We start from the raw sequence: 20,804 nt of genomic DNA on the forward strand, positions 1-20,804 counted from the left end.
AAGCTTCCCAACTAATGTGAAGATATACATAGTAAATATTGAAATACTGTAAACTTTAATTTTCTAATAAGGGGCCAGAGTCCAATGAACCTATCCTTTTCACAAGGAATTAGAATAAAACAATGAGGGTTTTTATTAACTTCAAACTGAACATTGTAAATATATAGTAAAATTAATCTAGAAACTGTATTAAATCAATTGAAACCTACACTGAAAGTATAATAACAGTTATTTTAGCCTACATTTATCATAAATACTAACCTTAATATCAAGATTTTCCTAACATAATTATTTCATATTGAAAAAAACAACAAAAAAACATGAGGTATAAAAATGATCATTCTTTCTTAGGCATATAATTAAAATCACGTTATTATCAACAGTCAGTTTTTGTCCAATACAAAGATACTAAGTTGTGTTAACTAACAGGAAAAATAACTGTTGGTTAAAAATAAGAGATAAATCATGTCACTATTTTTAAATACCTCTCCCTTGGTGACATTTCTTTGTGTGAAACGATTTGTGGCTTTTTTTCCAACCATCAAAGAACCATAATATGGGGCTTTAGTCAAACTAAAGATGAGAGCTAGATCATCACTGTCAAGATCTCTAGCAGCAAGAACCTATAACATTATAAAACAAATAGCTAATCATACCTAAAAGAAAATCTACATTACAAAGAAAATTTAACACAAAGCATGTCAAAATCACACATTTTTTTTACCATTTTTGTATAGTACATAAATAATGGCTTACTAAAAGCTAGACCGATGATTGGATGAACAGTGAAACAAGCAGACCCCCCATCCCAATCAAAGAAAGAATAAAGGTTGAGAAAGTTAAGTTTTAACTTTATAAAAAGATTTTCATGAAATACTGTTCTCTGTGCTATGTTCCAAGCAATCCAGCAATTTAAATAGATTCAGTATTTATACATACATCTTAAGACTGTCACATGAAGTTACCTAAACACACAATTTAGAATGTAAATAAAACTTACAAGCACTAATCAGTAATTTACAGAAGAGTAAATTATTACTACAGAAACACTTAAAATAAGCCAGTAAGCATTAAAATACTAGGAAAGACCTTTTTTTATAGTTTTATGAGAAGTAGTTTGAGTTTAACTTCTTGTGCCTTTAATGTAACCTTCAACTGACAAAGTGCTATGTGAGGTAGTTATGCCCTATTCAGTTATCAAAGATCTAAAATAAATCAGGAAAGAATGACCCAAACAATGCAAGGTACATAAATACTAAACATACATGAACAGAATAAACTAGAATTCTATTTGTTTTACTGCTACATTAGGTCACAAAATAGTTTATCATCTTTTATTTAAACTAGTAAACAATAAAACATATGTCAGCACCAAGTATCCTGTCATCCAATTCTGACTCACTGAAATGCATTTTGTTTTTGTACTATACAAGATTTTATCAAGGATCTGAGAAAACAAACTGTTACATAATTTGAACATATTATGTAAACAACTTCACATCAGCTGCATAAATCACAAATAATTTTCTCCAAAATGTTTAATGAAATAAAATTACACAGTGAGCTCGGTAGAAAAATTACAAAATTAGGCTTAACTGCCAAAACTTTTATGAGGTAATTTTAACTGGATATCTTTACTTAAGATGTGTTTTCCTAGGTCTAATAATAGTTGAATTATGTTACTAACTTTTTATGCCTTTATAGGAAGTTTTATGCTGATTATAAATGAAGAATTTTTAATAGCATCAATAGTGCATAAACACTCTAATAATTAAGATTAAATATGATTTTATTGTTAAGTGAAACAGGTAAAAATTACCTAAATATCCATTCTTACTGAAACTTGTGATTCTCAATGTGTGTCTGGTAAAATACTGTTCTTGTAAGATATGCAATTTTTAAACTATAGTCATTTTAAATGTGGGGTTTCCTTTATACATCAACCTGCATATCAAATGTTTCTCTTTGTAGTCTATGCAAAAAGTTATGTTGAACTATCAGTCTAAAAGTTTTACTACAACTTTACCTTAAAGCAAAGGTGAACCATTTCTATTTTTTCATCATTTGGATTAAAGATGGTTGACTTAATCCAGCAAATTATAAAGTGAAAAGACGAACAGATACATAAGTATTAATTAGGCCAAGCAACCTAAATTAGCAGTTTCTGGCTCAAGTTTTCAAAAGAATCGTACAGATGGATGATTATTATTGATTATTTTTTTCCAACTTTTCAGCATAAATTTACTAAATGTTGTGAAATTATCCTAATTAAAGATTGTTATATAACATTAGCTTAAGCAATTAGCATAAATAATAATGCTTGATACAGCTATACCGATTGTCTGGGGTTGATGACAATAAGCTGTTAATCTTAATTCCATAGCATTACTATAAAGGAAGCTATAAGTCATACCATAATGGGTTGGGTGGGATACACCCAGCTAGTAATCAAGAAAGTATCTATGAGAGTAATTACGGCATTAAGTTTTAATAATGTATGCATAGCTTTATAAAATTTTGCACAAGGCATTTATATGCAAATTATCAGATTTTTTGAATTTTTATTAGGTTTTAAGATTCCTTAAGTAATGTTTTTACCTGCCTATTTTCTTTTCAAATGTTGACTATCTGAACTGCAAGTTAATTTGACTTCAAAATTAAAGATACTTTTATACATTAGAACATTTTCAAATCTGATGAAAAATCTTTATAACTACCAAATAATTATCAAATAATATTTGAAAAAAAACACATTTTATCTGTTATTTAAGAAACAGACACCTGTGCCCCATTACATCAGCCTCAGGTCATGAAAACACCCGGAGGTGGAGTACAATGTCACCCTCTTGGCCCCATCCCAAAAAAATGGATTACTTCTACAAATATATGGCAAATTTACACTCTGAATAAAAGAACACAGAAGCTGGGCACATAAACGTCTGGGATCAACCAAAAGGAGATGGAGATCCCTAGGCAAATTGAGTGAGGAAGAGAAAACACAACTAACACAGTTGAGTACTTATGCTGACTGGTCCAGCTCTAATCTAAATCAACTCACTGGGAACAAAAATCCAGGTAATATCAGGATGATAGTTTCCAATCCAAGGAATGAACTGCAATGTGATGGATCTACTCCAAAACATCATCATTCTCTGGATAAGACTGCACACAGACTGGAATACAATAGCAAATTCTGGTTCACGCTCCTACAACATGGAAACAGACCACATATATAAAATATAAGCAACCTCACTCTCTGGACAGAGCCATACAGAAGCTGGGTGCAGCATCTACCTCTGTGACCAATTGCATTTAAGTGGAATGAATATCATCAACACCAACAGAATACCTCCATTCTATTCTATAGTGAATAGAAGCAAACACATTCAGGAGGATTTGTCCATGATCCACCACTCCACTGGCTCAGAACTGGAAAGTGGTAAAGAGTTCCATACTCCACTACAAGAATTAGGGAGATAAAACATCGTGGAGAGTCCAGACGAATGCAAATACTTGAGATAGAACAACAGGTGACTAAAAAATCTTAGTTTGAAAAGTAGACAACCTCTTACCTAATCAATCAAAAGTACACCAAGGATGGAAAGATTTACTGGTGTAAGTCTATGGGTTAGTAAGTCCAAAATAGGAATGTAAATAGGGCAAACATATTGCAAGCACAAAATCCTACTTGCAAACTTGTGGAACACTTCATCTCAACAGTGTGCCCATGGCAAACATCATGGCCATACAGTGTGGATTTGAGATAGAGTAAGGATATATGGATAAGCAATGCTTGCTACTGAGTGAAATCTAGGTTAAGTAGTAATGAAACATTATTTCTCTGTGAAGACTGTATAAAATAACTGAAAGGATTAGTCAAATAATTAGTTACACAGAGAAGGGATAAAAAACAAAAAGATAGGTGATTTAAAAGCAACCTGAAAGGATGTATTGCATATTAAAGCCTGTATGATATATAAAATCCTTCTAAAGGATGCTGAGAAAAAAAGTGGAATTATAATAACAGACAATATGGCTGTTAAAGCTGAGACTGTAAGGGACCAACAACTATTATTAAGTCAAGAAGATAACACTCTCATACCCCAACAAGATTCAAGGAACAACAAAGAGCTAACAAGACACTTACTTCAGGAAGCTACTCTAATTGTGTGGGTAACTGACTGTGCAGTTTTCAAGTGCACAAAATGAGAAATCACTTCACATGGAGACAAGAATGCAAAGTTATGCTACCTTTAAACAGTTTCACTATTTATGACAAGAAAACCCTGAGCAGTATATGGTAATCACTACAGCAGTTGACAACTAAAAACTGAAATACTCATACCAGAAGTTATTAAAAATAAATCCACATCTAGTTTCTGGAGTACAATTGAATCAAACACTCAATCATGCCTTGATGAATTGATGGTTGGAAGAATTTTAATGGTTCTAAAGAATAAAGATGTCATATTTGATTCTACTCAAGAAAGATTTAAATCAGATAGAGATAAAATAAAAAGACACTATGATGCTAATGATGATAGGACTTGGTTTCACTGGGGTGACATGGTACGGTTGTAGAATCCCTGCCACAAAAAAGAACAAATTCCAAAGATCTGTTAAAATCAGTTATGTTAGTACTGACTATATGTGTGGCAAAAATAATATCAAACTAAACAATCCATAGGGCACAATCTAAAGATGATAGAAAGCTTTGGTTAAATGGTTGTACCTAAAGTTGTATTACCAATCTGTACAATAAAGAGGGGAAATTGCCAAGCACAGATGTTTTCTTATAAACTATTAAAGAAATTTACATTGAAATGCAAGAAAAAAAAATCATTATTAAGACAGCCTTCTGCAATCCACATGAAAGATATCACAAAGTTCATTCTTAACCATAAAAGAGATTTGTTTCAAGATTTTGCAACAAGCTAAAAAAGACAACCTTCACACTACCATCTCTGAAAACCGACAGACGAAAGGGAATGCAGCTAGCCAAAAACACCCACTGTCAACTCTAGTAATACTCTTGTCTGACTGTATACTTGGATTTGACCATCACTGTTACAACACAAGAATGACCCTCAAATATGAGTACCATTTTTGAAGCCATTCTTTGTGAATCATAACTTTTCAAGTTTAATTTACTAACAAACTAACCAGCTAGTCCACATCAAGCCTAACATAAAGGTACTTTTGACATGAATGTTATAAAGGGTTGTAGATTTCATTGTGAGGAATATTTCTAGTGTTCATGATTTTCTAGTTTTCTTAAAAACCTAAACATGGAAAAAAAGCAAAATAAAAAATATTTTTGAACATTAAAACTTACATCTGGTGTTAAAACAACTGAGCCACCCTCATTAACAGTCACTTCAGTTTTCAACCCTCTTTTCCAAACAGGATTTTGATCATTTACAGGGTCAACATCTACTAAAACATTTCCAGAAACAAAATGTTTACCATCACTGACACCAACAGTGAAACTGTCTGATATGGACTCAGAACCATCATGAGAATACCTGAAAAAAATAAATTAATTAAGAAAGATGAATAAAAGTAATTGCCTGTATGAAGTTTTAGAACACAAAAGGTAGAACAAAGTCACCTTTCAAAACATAAAATAGTCAAGTATTTAAAAAGTATATCTTTGTGTACTATACTAGTTTCTATAACATATGTAAATCAAGCTAATAATCATTTCTTACACTAAAAATGGAAACTAAGTACAAAATTGTTACAGTTACATATGTTTGCTTAGTAGTTTCACATTTGTGGACCAATATTTTTCTTAACATGTAAAAATATTCTGTACAATGTGGAAAATCAAAATAAAACCTTCATTACAGCAATTTTATGCACAGAAATTTGTACTAATTGTTAGAAATAAAATCAGATCATCCACTGATTTAAAGATATAGCTTTCAATACACATTCCTTCTAACAGAAGGAATATGGAAAAATAACCTACTGGCATCACTTACTCCACTTGAAGGGTCAGAATATCATCTAGAGAAAGAAGGTCTCCTACCCGCAGCACTTGACCACCTCGCAAAAGTGAGCCATGAAGAGGAACAGTAAAAAGACTGATCATAAGCTTTGAAGATAAAGTGTCTAAGTCATGCACAGACACCTCATTTGTTGAAAGAAGTGTTGAAGAACCTTCTTGAACCAGAACATGTCCTGTATAAAGTTTAGGAGCCTATAAAAGTTTAAAGGTTGAATTACTTCACTGTATGCAACCAACAAAGTATCTGTTTGTTCACACTATAATGTAAAAAATTTTCATTCCTAAAGTAATAATGTTTTTCTTTCTAAACAACACTATTATTTAGACCTCAAAAAGCAAAAATTTCATGCACTTTCATCTATACACATGCAAACTTCATCTACACATATATCTCAAACCTGAAGGTTATTCATACATTAATTAAATGCTCAAGAACAAGTAAAGTTAAGGACCCAATGATTATACTAATATGTAAATTAGTTTACTTTATAAGAAATCTCTAACAAATTTGGTAAATTATGAATCACCAAAGTATCATCTATTTCTACAATTAGTTTTCATTTTAGTATAATATGAAATTTTTTTTCCACTATAAAGCATAATGTATACATTACTTATATTGTACTGGATAGGCATAATATTTTACATTCAATACACACAAGGATTAAATAAACCTTTTCATTTATTACAATAGCATTGAACCCTTGATGATTGATATAAATATGGCACTTATTCTGGTCTGAATGAACCACATATAAACACAGCTAGGTGTTTGTAAACTGCTAAGTGTAAAAATATAATTTTTTATATGCATTTATAAATCAGATAGTATTCTTAAGCCTAATTTCCATGACAGTAGTGACACTCAGAATTTCTAGTAGGTAATGTTTAATACAAAACAAATTTACACTGTTTTCATATGTTCTATTACTAAGAGCAGGCTTTCTGTTCTTAATGTTCCCTTATTCTTAATTATCTCTGTCTAAGAATGCATACTGACTAACTGGAAATGGTTCAGAGAAGGGCTACTAGAATAATTCCAGAAATGAAAGAGTTATCTGATGTCAATAAATTAAAATCTCTACTTATATTCTCTTGAGAAAAGGAGAGTAAGAGGGAATCTTACCAAAGGTTGCAAGCTTATTCAGAGGATCAATAGAATATAAACCTCCGATTGTTTTGTGCTATACTCTAATAAAGACAAGTGTAAGATATAAGAAAGACGGGCTAGTCTTCAGTTAAGACAGTGATATATACTGAAAAGTAAATGGTAGGTATGTTTTTGCATCTTCTCAAGAGCTGGTGTGCAGAGTTTGGTTTTAGAATTTTGTGCAAAGCTACACAAGAGCTATCTGCCCTAGCCATCCCTAATTTAGCAGCAAAAAATTAGAGAGAATGCAGTTAATTATCACCATCCACTGCCAATTCTTGGGCTATTCTTTTACCAACAAATAGTGGGATTAACCATGACTTATAACACCAACATAGCTGAAAGAGAAGAATTTTGGTGGTACAGAGTTTCAAACCCACAACTTTTAGACTGCGATTCAAGCACCCTAACCACCCTACCATGTGTGTCTACATTATTAAATTATGAGCAAAAGTATACTTATAAATATTATATGCAAATTTACTGTAGAGAATTTCTAGTTTTTAACCACTTGCTAATATTTTTCAATTGGCCTTAAATTATGAAACTGATACAAATTGAAAAATGTGCAAATCACATCTAGTTAATCAATTTAGAAAATTAAGAGAAATATCCCAAACTTGTTATGGAAATACCAAAGTTTTTTTATGCAAACTGACCAAAAATAAATTAAATAGGTTAAAAGGATTAAAAAACACAAGCCACATTATTAAATCCAAAGTTGCAGTTTCTAATACAGATAAACAAGGATTTACTGTGTTGGTTTTCTCTAATTTTGAAATGATAGACAGAAAGAAAGAAAAAACCTATGGTCAGCAGCATCCACCACTAATTTTTTAGCTACTCTAATCATATAATGCAAGTTGACTATCTCTCTTATAACATATCTACAGCCTAAAGTGCAAAGCATATTTTGAAACAAAAGAAACCAATCCCTAAACCTTGGATAAACAGTTTGACATGTTAACCTTTTGGACACACCCAGACTCACACCATCAGAAACAAGACAAAAAAAATAAAAGAGAAACTGAGTAATGCTAAACTATTTGGGTGAAGTTTAATTAGAAGGTAAGTCATCAACCAGTTACAAAGAAATTTCATTATATCATTCACTTAGTAAGCAATAGCTGAAAGAGTTGAAAAATGTTTGAAACTGAAAGTAAAATACAAATTTTTGGTAATTTTAATAAGTTCAGTATTGTATGATAGAAATGTTGCAAAAATTGAACTTTTGTAATTTTATGCGGTTTTCAAAAGTATATAAACTCAAAGTCATTATTTGATGAGTCGAGTTCAAACTTTCAGTTGAAAATATCATCCATGAACAAGGTTTCAAGATTGTTTGGTATGTTTATAAACTAACCAAATAAGAAATGTTTAGTCTGTTAATAAGAAAAAGACAAGTTATTTTCAACAGCTGAAGGTTTTGAATTTGAAAACTTGCATACTTTTAATGGATGCTGTAAGTAACAGAACACATTATTTATTCACATAAATCAAATCTTCAGCCTGTTTGTCTCAACAGAAAACACTGACCTGATTATTAACAGGCAAAATAGTAATATTGAAAAGCTGGCCAGTAACAGTATTTCCTTGACGATCAGAAACTGACATGACAACCTGCAGGGTTTGGGGATTTGGCCCTACATCAGATGCTGGTGGCATATATGCCACCTTGTGGTGCTTTATTTCCTCTTGAGTAAAATAAGTTAAACTTGGAAGGGTGAAGTTTTTCTTTAATGACACCTGGCCAGTAACAGAAACAAATTTCCCTGCATCTAAAAAAAAATGTGACAAGATTAATGACTGAAACATTATGTAATATGTTTCAACAGCAAAACTAAAATCTTCACTGAAAATATGCATTTATAGTTACTATTAAAATTCTGCACAAAATTCCTTTGATGTACCTTAACATTCAAACTGCCAGCCTATGTTTTAGATAATGGCATAGAATAAAGATACAATGTCTTTTAATAACTATATTGTTTTAATGCACTCTGCTTGTCCCAAATAAATTAAAATTAACTTGCAGGTTTTAAATACCTGTACTGAATTCCACCTTGCACACCTTAAGATATTCTAAATAGGTAAATGCACTAAAGCTATCAAGAATTTAAAAATGGAAACAAACCTGCAGTTTTTGCTGAGAATAATTCAATATCATCAGGTTACTGTAATTCTAGAATAACAAAAATTAGAAGTTACTACTCTTTCATAAATCTGAACTTATGACAGCTATCACAGCTGAATCAAAACGCAGCAAAAATGGAATGACCTCAACTTATGAAAGACATAATTCTTTAGTTTTGTGTAGTTTTTTAACACATATTTAATAATAAGTGAGTATTTACCTGACAAGGCAAATGACCCTATAAATCGAGGAGAACTAGTGACAGTAAAAACCACTTCACTTGGTTTTGAATCAAGATCAACATAATGTAACATGTCTTGGGTCAAAATTCCAACTACATCTTCCTTAACTTCAAGATGAAGAGAGCAGTTTGGGTGGCGCTGAGGAGGTTCATTACTAGCAGGATTAATTCCCACAAGAACCTTATATGGAAAAGATTTGTTTGGAGGATCACTTCCATCCATCAATATTACTTCAAATGAATCCATTGAGCCCTAATAAAAATAAATCATTAATAAGCTCTCATGAACAAAGAACACTGTGACAAAATCTAGTATTTGTAATAGGAGCTCCTAAAATCTACATTATAAACTTAGCATTTTTTAAAACATTTGATTTCTTTTTCTCTATTAAAAAAAAGAAAAGAATAAAGATCATTAATATGATTATGCAAAGTTATGATATTTTGTATCAGGAATAATATAAAAAAAACAAAGAAAAAGTTAAGATGTTTTCATTTCCAGTAGCATCTAACCGGATGGATGTTAAACAAAAGAAAAATATTCAAAACATATTTCAGTTTCCCATAACTCAAACAAGGTATCACGTGTAACAGGATAATATCCTTCAATATGTTGTAAAGTTATCTCAATTTTTATTAAGTTTTGGTATGTATAGAACAATAAAATATATTCAGTTTCTTCAAAACACCCAAGCCATGTAAACTCTTATAATTTCATGTGAAATTTATTATTCACTCCTTTGTTTAAAGCTAGAAAAAAAAAAGTTTTCTTATGTAAAAGTTCACCACAATACTACAGTCTAAATTTGATGAAGGTATTGTTGATACATACTGTTCCTTCTTTGTTACACAAGATAATGTTATTTCTAAGTTATTGTTAGCCTGGAAATAGTGGTTGGAATGTAGTTTTTTTTTTGTCACACATGAAAACTTACCAGACAATAAACAAAATTACAAATATCTAACTAAAGTTTTTGAAAATTTCACTTGAGTTTTGTTTTACAAATAATAAAAATTATAAATCATGAACTCCAAGAACATTTTGGAAGTTTAACTTATTTTAGGGTTATTTTTGCAAAAGTAGGAAGAGAATATTTTGTATATCAAGCATTAGCCTCAATTATACTTATGTGATTTTCACATAAGGGCTAGGCACTTCTGATGAAAAACAGGGCTTGCATTAATACACAACTTACAATATCAAAGACCACATGCATAAAATCTTATGATTATATTTTAAAACCACTATCATACTGACACAGAGCCTGTAAAACTCAACTTTATACAAATCCAGTGAGTTGAAAATTCAAAAAGACTAAAAAAAATAAACAAATGCAGATTTAATGAAAATATAAATATCTGCAAAGGTTACCATTTCTCTTACTTAAATTAAGAAGGTGCTATCTCTTGACATGCTTATGTTGCCATTTGTCATAAAGCATATATCTTCTGTACCATTCATTCGTTAATCAGGTAACAGAAAATCCATAGAATTAAAAACTTAGGAAAAAATTTGCAAGCTTTGTAAAGTGGACAGTAATTGATGTTTATGTAAGAATGTGTGACAGTGCACAACTTTATAAAGTGTAGCATCTCAATCAAGGTTTAAAAATACTTTATTACCAGTATTTAATACATATTGATCTCAAAATTCTTTGCCTCACCCTTTACATCTAAAGCAAAGTTCCAAAGTGATCTTTATATTTATGAACAGAGTTAGGCACGTTACTATAAAAAAGTAGTGGTGCTACTTTGGCCAACACCTGCCAAAAATAGTAATGTTGTTACCTAAAACACTGCTTACTTAAAAATGTAACAACTCATTATTTTTCATATAGATGCCTATATTCTGTATATAAAACATGCACTGTGTACATTATATGTTATAAATATAAATACAGAAGTGTACTACAAACATTGAATTCAAACCATTAAAAAATACATTACACATTGAGAGGTTTTAGGAATAGCTATTAAAGAAGCAACCTTTTTAAAGTCTGCATCATACAGTCCTCCTCTTTTTATCCTCAGCATGTCTTTTCCAACTGAAAAATCTCTCTCAACTACAGCACTTGACAAAATAGCTGTATTTAATGAAATGAAAACTGAATTTAAGAATGCATTACTGTGAACAGACTTTATAAGAGATTTATACAGAAAAGCAACAACTCCTTGAGCACTTTTGTGTTCAGCACTTTGGCCCCCTTTTTTCCAGGTATCTGAAATAATCATCTCCATCTTCTGTTTTTATCATGCTATCTTGATTAGATAGTTCTGTACCATAATGTACTTACTGTTTTCTTCTATCCTTGTGACCATTTTTGTTAAACTTGTTTCTTCTAATTTTCTGGAAGCCAGAAAAGCTAGAAGCTTGGATGAAACCATGCCAAAAGAATTGAATTATTATTGTTTTACATACTGTAAAACTTAGTGTCAATGTTCTGAATTAATACTTCAATTTGGACCTTACAAATTTGTAACCATTTATTGCTCAAATCTCCCAACTTGACTAAACACACACACAAGGTAGGAATTAGTAGCCTCATAAGTGCTTTGTTCTTGCACTGAAAGATGTCAAGTGCTCCACCAATAGGTCTCATGATTTGAATGTATTCCAAAATAAACATTTCTTAGCTGGATTCAGCTGTATAATGCCCTGTTGATCAAACACTTAGCCTTGCACTTGGTCACATAACTAACTTCCAGATATTAATTTACCTACACAACTGAGGATATCAAACAATGAATTCTAAAGAGTTGGACAATGGAACAACCAAGTATTCCCTATTTCTTTCTCACTTGTGTTGGCAGCTATGGTGATTATGTTCTGTTTACTCCATGTACTTTGAAAGTTTGTTACTGCTCAATGAGATGCTTTTTTTATATTGGTGTTACATAAAGTTTTATGTACATCAGTAGTAGCAACAAGATCCAAGGTATATACAAGGGCACACCTTTGAGGGTCTGCTATAATACATGTACCTCAGCTAAAGAATAAATTTCTACAGCATCTTCATTTGAATCATCATCACTATGCAATTAGTCAGAAGAGATGGTGGATGCATCATTGGAGAACAATCTGTTAAAGAAATTATCACTCTGTTATTTAAACATACAACATAAACAAAAAATAGTTTTGACATTTAATACATGGCTGATAATCCAACCACAATGAATAATTTTACAATATGACATGCAACCAAGTGAGCCAGAACATCCAACCAACAAATACATCCAAGTAGGATTATATTAAATTACCCCAATTTGGATGTATTTGTGTATGTATAAACACACACACAATTAACCCTTTTACAATGATGAATGATCTATTTAATATCTTATTTTGGTTAACACAAGAAAATTTTATTAAGATGAAGGAAAGACAACAAGGCCTGAAACAGATAATAATGTGAATGTAGGCTGTAATTTATATGTTATACAGTAAACTCTCATTGTTTCGAAGTCGCTAGAACCGAATATATCACTTGTATCGAAGTTGTTGACTGGTCCGGCCAACTGTCCATATAAATACATAGTACCAAAAGCCCCTTGAACCAAACTGCATGTATCGAAGTGTCAGCTTGTAACGATGTATAATTATAGTCCCTAGGGTGTGAAAAGCATCAATATTACATCCTTTGTATCGAACCAGGTACGAAGATATTAATTTTTCTCTTCTTCCCTAAATTAATTGTCACCGCTGCCGACCACACGCTACGCCGCTAGCAAGTGCAATTAGTCAGTCTCCGTGCAACAATGTGTGGTGCCACCATCAAAATCTTACACTTGAGAAATAGCAGACTACAGATGGGGTAGTAGATTAGCCTAGCAATGTTTTTACAACAATTATGGTCAATAACACTTTAAACCCCTGCCCGCCCCAACTCACCCGCCCTTCCAGCAAAAATTAGCTTAGATATAAAATTTTCAGATTATGGCTTGAGTAGATTATGCCTGGGCAGCCTGCATGCTGTGGCCTATAAAAGGCTAATCACAGTCAAATTAAACAGATCATTAATCATTGATCATGGCGAAGCGCAAGCTTGTATCGATAGAAACTAAAATTGCAGCAATAGAAGAAGTTGAAAAAAAAGTTAAAACAAAAACAGAAATAGCAAAAGCATTTGATGTGCCTCTGAACACTTTGTCAACATGGTTGAAAAATAAAGAGGCCATATTGTCTTCTCGAGATAACTTTTGTCCCAATAGAAAACGCATGCGAACTGCAAAACATTCTGACCTAGAAGCGGCATTGTTTCTGTGGTTCAAAAATGCTAGATCAGAGAATGTTCCTATCTCTGGGCCTGTTATGCAAGCAAAGGCAAAAAAACTTGCTGATTAAATGGGAATCACTGACTTTTGCATGAGTGATGGGTGGTTAACCCGATTCAAAAAAAAAGACACGACATTCAATTTCAGACAATCTGTGGTGAGTCTGGTAGTGTAGAACCAGAGCAAACAAACCAGTGGACATCAACAACACTGCCATGCCTGCTAGAAAACTACAGCCCACGGGATGTCTTCAACGCAGATGAGTCTGGCTTATTCTTTAAACTTCTGCCAGACAAGTCTCTTCTCATCAAGGGAGACTTCTGTCACGGCGGGAAGCAAGCGAAGGAGCGGCTGTCTGTTTTGGTATGCCCAATATGGACAGCACCGAAGCTTCCTTTACTTGTCATAGGTGAGTGTCAAAAGCAGGTAAAAATATTTTCCTGTGTTTTCTATAGAAGTTGTTATTTTATGATTTTCTTCAGATTATTGACATGTAAATATTTCATTTTTAATTTCAAGACATTAACCATGTACATTTTCTTTCTTTTTTTTTTAGGAAAGGCAGCAAAACCGCGTTGCTTCAAAGACGTCAAAACCCTGCCAACACCATACAAAGCCAACAAGCGAGCTTGGATGACATCAGATCTATTCACCGAGTGGCTGAGAGAACTTGAACGAAAGTTTGTGCTGCAGAAAAGAAAGGTCCTTATGATAATTGACAAATGCCCTGCCAACTCCAACCCCACTGGACTTAAGGCCATCAAGCTGGTGTTCCTGCCTCCCAATACCACAAGCAAGACACAGCCCATGGACCAAGGCATCATCGCCAATCTAAAACATCATTACCGCACCCTACTGCTACAGCGTCTTATTAATTCAATAGACAATAAAAGTGTTTTCACTGTGACTGTGCTTGAAGCCATGCGACTGCTACGCTCTGCCTGGTCATTGGTAAAGCAATCAACCATAGCCAATTGCTTCAAAACTTGTGGCTTCTCCTCTCCAGAGCCAGCAGAAAACAGTGAGGACCCCGAGGATGACATACCATTGGCCCAGCTCTTGACACGGCTGAATGACACTGGGTTTACGGTGGACGGCACAGCAGAGGACTACGAGACTACTGATAATGATCTGATCACTAGCGCGCCCCTGACAGACAGTGATATTGTGGCCATGGTGCAAAATAAACAGACACCAGAAAATGACAGTGAAAGTGAAGATGACGACAACAAGGAACCCCCCATCCCAACACATTCTGCAGCTCGTGAGATGTGCCTGCAATTCAGAGATATCTTGAACACCAGGCTAACGCAGGACAGTTTATCTCTCAATTAAACATGATGGAGCGTTTTGTGACCAAGTGCCAGAGGGACAGCAGTTCGCAAAAAAGCATTGTGCAATATTTCAAGTGACTCCAGTTAGACGTTCTTGCTGGTGTTTGTATCCTGTACATTATAATTACATATGTCTATATTATGAATGTTATTTTTTTTTACATGTTTTTTTTTACAAGTGCTGTTAATTGTCCTTTTGAATTTCATTAAATGTGTTTTAAGTGTTTACACACGTGTGACTTCTGAGTCTTTAATCCAATTACCGGTACTGCAACAGCCGTCAGTTATAGGGCCTACCATTACCAGACTTGGTTAGTGAATGAAAAAAAAATCCTTTTCAACGAACAATTCTCTTTGGTCCCTACGACTTCGTTACAATGAGAGTTTACTGTATATATCTTCTCTCCTCTTATTATTTAATTCCTTCTTTCATTTATAAATTTATTCCCACACTTACATTTGTATAATAAAAACTGTTCTCTCTCCTTCTCTCTAATCATTTAATCATATTGTGATATTTCAAAGTGTATCTAGATGGCCAAAGCATGCGTAACTTCACAGGTAGGAGTAACTGCACAGAGACCAGAAAACACAGTTACAGCTCATCTGACAAAGGACTATTGCTTGGAACTGATCTAGGCTATAAGTTAAATGTAAAGGCAAATTCAAGTAACTTTAAAATATGCCACTAACCTGAAAGCTTGGACAAAGTTGCTGCTAATATCTGTTGTAATCTTGACAATTTTCTTTAAATGCAGTATTCAACATGAGGTCATAGGTGTGGCATGCTTTTAAAAGACAGCAGGCAATAATTGCATGTTCACATTCCAGTGTATCTTCTTTTATACAGTGCACATTAACTCCTACACAGGCTCTGTAATAAAATATTATGTTAGTTTCCAAATACACTTTCAATAACAGGTTAACATCTAAAAATTAAATATAGCATATAAGATGGCAATCTACTAAAATATCAATGTTCCTAACTGAGGAGCAAAAAACAAACCTTCACCAATGTTATGTTTAAAAATGTGAGACTATTAGAAATTAAAAAATCAGATTATTTATTATTTAATTACCTGTTTCTGCAACTCCTCAAAGTCAGCAGTCATAGCAACAGTCTTGACCACTGCTAATTGAGACTTGAGAAGGTTAATATTTTACTCATTGGTGTTGTTCATTCATTTCATCAGTGTTCTTAGAGAAATTACTGTACTTGTTGGCTGTAGCAATATGATTAAACTTCTAAATAATGTGGACTCGACAATTCCAAATGACAAAAATTCTGAAACAACAAAGTTCAATATTAGTCCATTCAGCTATTGTTGAGATAACAAGAGCTTTGCCCCAACCATTAAAAATTGTTTTGCTCTCTTGATGACTAACTGCAAGTTTTTTAGGTGTGCCATCATTACCTCATTTGCTTTCACTGTTTGTTTTGTGCCACACTTTGTTTCACCGTAGACTCAACTCCCTTAGCAAAAGAGAAATGTTTTATGGAAAAATGTTTTTTTAAGTTGCTTGTAGATTTACTAATCATGCTGAACATTTTCTTCAAAGGCAAGCAAAGTAAGCATTTATATGAAAAGTTGTCCTTATTTCCTTCCAGTAAACTTGAAAATATTTATTTAGATACAGCTACAGATTATGTGGAATTTTGCTCATACTGTTGCCACTTTTGTATGTCATAGTGCTACACACAACCTTCCATTCTGATAGTTTACATAAACCTAACAGAAAATATACACCAAATATATGTTTGATTAATGTGACTGCCCTTACCACAAGTCTACAAGTTCATAACTCAACTCCAACATATTTCAGCAGGAATATATGTGAAATACTTCATTCCTCCACTGTTGTTTCAATATTACTGATATTGAAAAAAGTATATTATTTATTATATTTATGGTTATATTTATTAGTTTATTAATTATTGTTATTGTTTTAAGCAGATAATAATGCATTGTTTTGACATTGCCCAATAGTAGTGTTGTTACCTTGAATATTACTCCCAAACAGTGTTTGCGAACCTAGTATAATCTGTAAAATTATTTAAGTGTAGTTAAATTTTCATATCCTAGTTCAATAACTTAGCACAAATGCCTGTATTATTTGTATTTGATTAGTAACTTTTCTTAGTAATAATAGTAAAGCAAAAAAGATAAACATTACAATTTTCCTTCACTGAAAATGTATATTTGATAGGCACTTACGTCCTATTACATAATTAGCTACTCTCATTCAGTGTTGCCCTCTACATGTAAAAAAGTTTTTATACATGCCACAAGCCTTCCATCTCCTGTCCATTGGAATTGACTGATTCCAATGTGTCTCTCATGCAAATCATCCTGTATCAACCCTCCATCAATAACAATGTGGCATACTCTCATCATGCATGTGATTACTTCTACCCAGTTCTATCGAAATATCATTTTGAGTGTTGGAAAAAGAAGAAAGCACAGGTCTTCAGCAGGAAAAAGTGTGGAAAGTGTAAGAGGAGAACTATGTGTGTGTGTTTTCTTATAGCAAAGCCACATTGGGCTATCTGCTGAGTCCACTAAGGAGAGAAAGAGGAGAAAAGTACCTATCTGAAATACAATTCCAGTGAAGGAAATGACAGGAACCATCCCACTCTCATTAACATCCTTGAAATAAGAAACATCAAGTGGAATGGAAAGAACTGTAGCAACCCATAATCTCCTCCACCACAATGCACATCATTGATGGAATATAAATGAAAGAGAGAAATATAGACACCTGTGATATACATATGAAGACTTACACTGATTGGTTCTACTCTAAATCCAAAATCTGGCCACTAGGAACTAACATCCACATGGGATGAGATGAGGGATCACAATTAAAGAGGTGAACTGCAATTTTGACATCTCATTCCCATTAAATTTCATGTTTCATAATGAAGGATATCATGTCACCTGTGTTAGAAGAACATCATCATTCTATTGTCAACTGAATGGTTTTATAATTTCTATATTTTGTTTGTATTTCATTAACCAATTCATGAGGATTCCTGCATGGTTCCATCACCTCAGCAGATTGGAACTGGAAAGTGTTAAGGACTCCACTAGAAAAAATGGGCAGTAAATTGCAATGAAGAGTCTGAAGGAATGACAACATACGAGACAGTGCAATGGGTGACCATGAAACCCCACTTTTAAAAGCAGACCACACCAATTTATTAAATACAAGACAAGGCAGAGTAGAGGCAGCTATCCTCTTCTGCTTTTCCCAGGTAGTCCATGGGTGAATATGAACCAGGAAGAGCAAACTTATGAAGCAAAAAGAAAGAAAATCTTGTGGCAGTTATTTAGTTTTATAGGAAGGTAAACTTCCCAACTGGGGTATTCAGGGATATTAATATCCCCCTTCGTAACTTGTGACAGAATTTTGATGTGATCATCAGGAATTTGAATTTAATTTTCAGGCTGGCTAGTTTTTTGTGCTACTCAATTGATATTGCAGATTGAAGTAGTTTCAGAAGTGCAAAAGGAGATGTCTGGTCAAATCAATAAGTTTGAGAATAGGTCAAGATTGTTTTGGCCCCAAGGCCTCTAATCATTTGCTTTACTGGATAAGATTGTTTGAGCACCAGCTATCTGGTTTCATCCTGCCCAGGCATAATTTACCATCTTTCGGGTCCCAACATCCATGCTCTCACTCTGCCCCACCAACATGGTGGCATGGATGGGCTGTTAGTTTGTCCCCCCCTCAAGAAGGCAGGGATCCCAACGAAGTTGGCAGCCAGGCAAATGATCTTTTAGAACCATCCACTCTGCACTGTGCCTTGCATGGCCATGGAATTATAATATGTAAGTTAACATGGCTTGAAAGTACATATTTGAACAGTTAAAGAACACTTGGTCAGGAACTATTCACAACGGAGTGTTATCCAAACCATGAACATGAATAAAAGAGAAAATGCCCCCTCAAGAAGAAAAATTAATAATCAAAAAACTTACCCAGTCAATGATTTACTGAATTTTAATGTTCTAAAATGACTAGAAATGGAAGTTGATAACCCAATGAGGAAGAAAACCATACTCTGTTGCACATAGTGACAGATGAACATATCACAGGTTGTCCACATACCTGATTGACAAACCTCCAAAGGACAATGAAAATGAAATGCCATTAAAAACCTAAGGTGTTGTATTTGGTGAGAAGACACACAAAACAAAGTATGGGAGGAACAGGAAGAAGACAATTAAATAAAAAGCCAAATCCAACTGGTGAAAGAAAAAAGAGAAAGATCATGAATAAGAGGGGGAAATAGACATCACAGAAAAAAGCCACACAGGCAGTATAACAGAGAAAAGCACATATAGGACCTAGAAGTCTGTCTGGATCAAGAATAGGATAAAGGTGTAAAACTTAAGAAATGAAAAGCAGCTCAATAAAGGAGTTATTCTCATGAGCCACTGAAGTATTAGGGAAGAAACATTATCCAAAGAAACGAGAAAATATGCAGAAGTGTAACAAATACATGAAATATCAATGGCATATAAACAGACCATCAATGTCCACAGGCAAATAAGAGAAGGAATACATAAGAAAAAGTGAAACAAAAAAAGTATTGGGAGAGTGGTGCAGTGAAGCAGTGCAGAACCACATTAATATCCCCGTCTTGAAGGACAGCCTATCACAGTGGATGACAAATCCAGAAGGAAAACCCTCTCAGATAAAGTGTAGGAGAGGTATGGGACAAGATCACTCAAACATCTAGGACAGGGGAGACAGAAGCCTTCCAATTTAAGAGTCAATAGAAGAAATCCATATGACCAATACTGGGTTAATCAGGAGAAAACCCAAGACCCAGAAACCAATGACAAAATAATTCCATTTATGTTGAGAATCAAGCCTATTAAATAATCAAACAGGCTAACCACCAGGAGAAGCCAGATCACCTCACCAATGACCAAAGGTGAAAAAGGAGTAAAGATGGAAGACAAAAATGTGACAGAGTGGCACAAAAGGGGCAGATACTATATGTACGAGAAGATGTTTCCACTAAAATATATCCAGAGCACAGCCTTCTGATGAACTTGGGAGAGCCAGCAAATCCCTCTATTCCATTTTCAATGAACAAGGGAGACATTTGTCCTAAGGATCTGTCAGATAAAGAATGAAAGATTAAAAGTTGAGGTATAAGATTTGATGGTGGTGATGACTGTGTAACAGTCATATATGCATAGTTTTTATCTATAAACTATTGTTTTGCTTTTTTTTTTGAGGATTAGGAGATCCTTAATAAACAGAGAATAATTCAATGCCCACTGACCCCACCCATAATGAAGTCCCACAAAAGGATGCACTACAATGCCAAACAAGGACACTGCAGTAATGCCAGGGTTTCATGAGAACTATATCCAAACACCAGCATAAGATACAATGTTTACAACACCTACTGAAAATGCTCAACACTGACTGTGTGTGTGTGGGGACTCAAGACTACCTGTGTACAAGAATTCAAGGCCAAAATGATGTGTTGGGGTTGTACTCCTCAACTACCAGAATCTTCTCCCCTCTCCCCTTTGCTGGTCACAATACATGGAAAATATGTGGGTGGATGTCCATATCTCAGGAGGTAACTGAAAATACAGAACCTTCCCTGTGAGGTCCCCTCACTACACACAGGA

General features: G+C 33.6%; 1 protein-coding gene across 2 annotated transcripts in view; it reads right to left on the reverse strand.

Annotated features, from left to right (window-relative positions):
• Positions 1-20,804, reverse strand: part of LOC143245059 (FRAS1-related extracellular matrix protein 1-like) — a 68,897-nt gene that overhangs the window by 35,447 nt on the left and 12,646 nt on the right. For both annotated transcript variants that reach the window (XM_076490858.1, XM_076490857.1), the window contains exons 4-8: positions 9,518-9,791; positions 8,700-8,941; positions 5,988-6,205; positions 5,336-5,525; positions 486-623 (exon numbers count right to left, since the gene is read on the reverse strand). In XM_076490858.1, coding sequence (XP_076346973.1) covers positions 486-623; positions 5,336-5,525; positions 5,988-6,205; positions 8,700-8,941; positions 9,518-9,791 — 1,062 coding nt within the window. The remainder of the gene's footprint in view (positions 1-485; positions 624-5,335; positions 5,526-5,987; positions 6,206-8,699; positions 8,942-9,517; positions 9,792-20,804) is intronic.

This window comes from Tachypleus tridentatus, chromosome 2 (genome assembly GCF_004210375.1).
Source record: "Tachypleus tridentatus isolate NWPU-2018 chromosome 2, ASM421037v1, whole genome shotgun sequence".
Classification (NCBI taxonomy): Eukaryota; Metazoa; Arthropoda; class Merostomata; order Xiphosura; family Limulidae; genus Tachypleus; species Tachypleus tridentatus.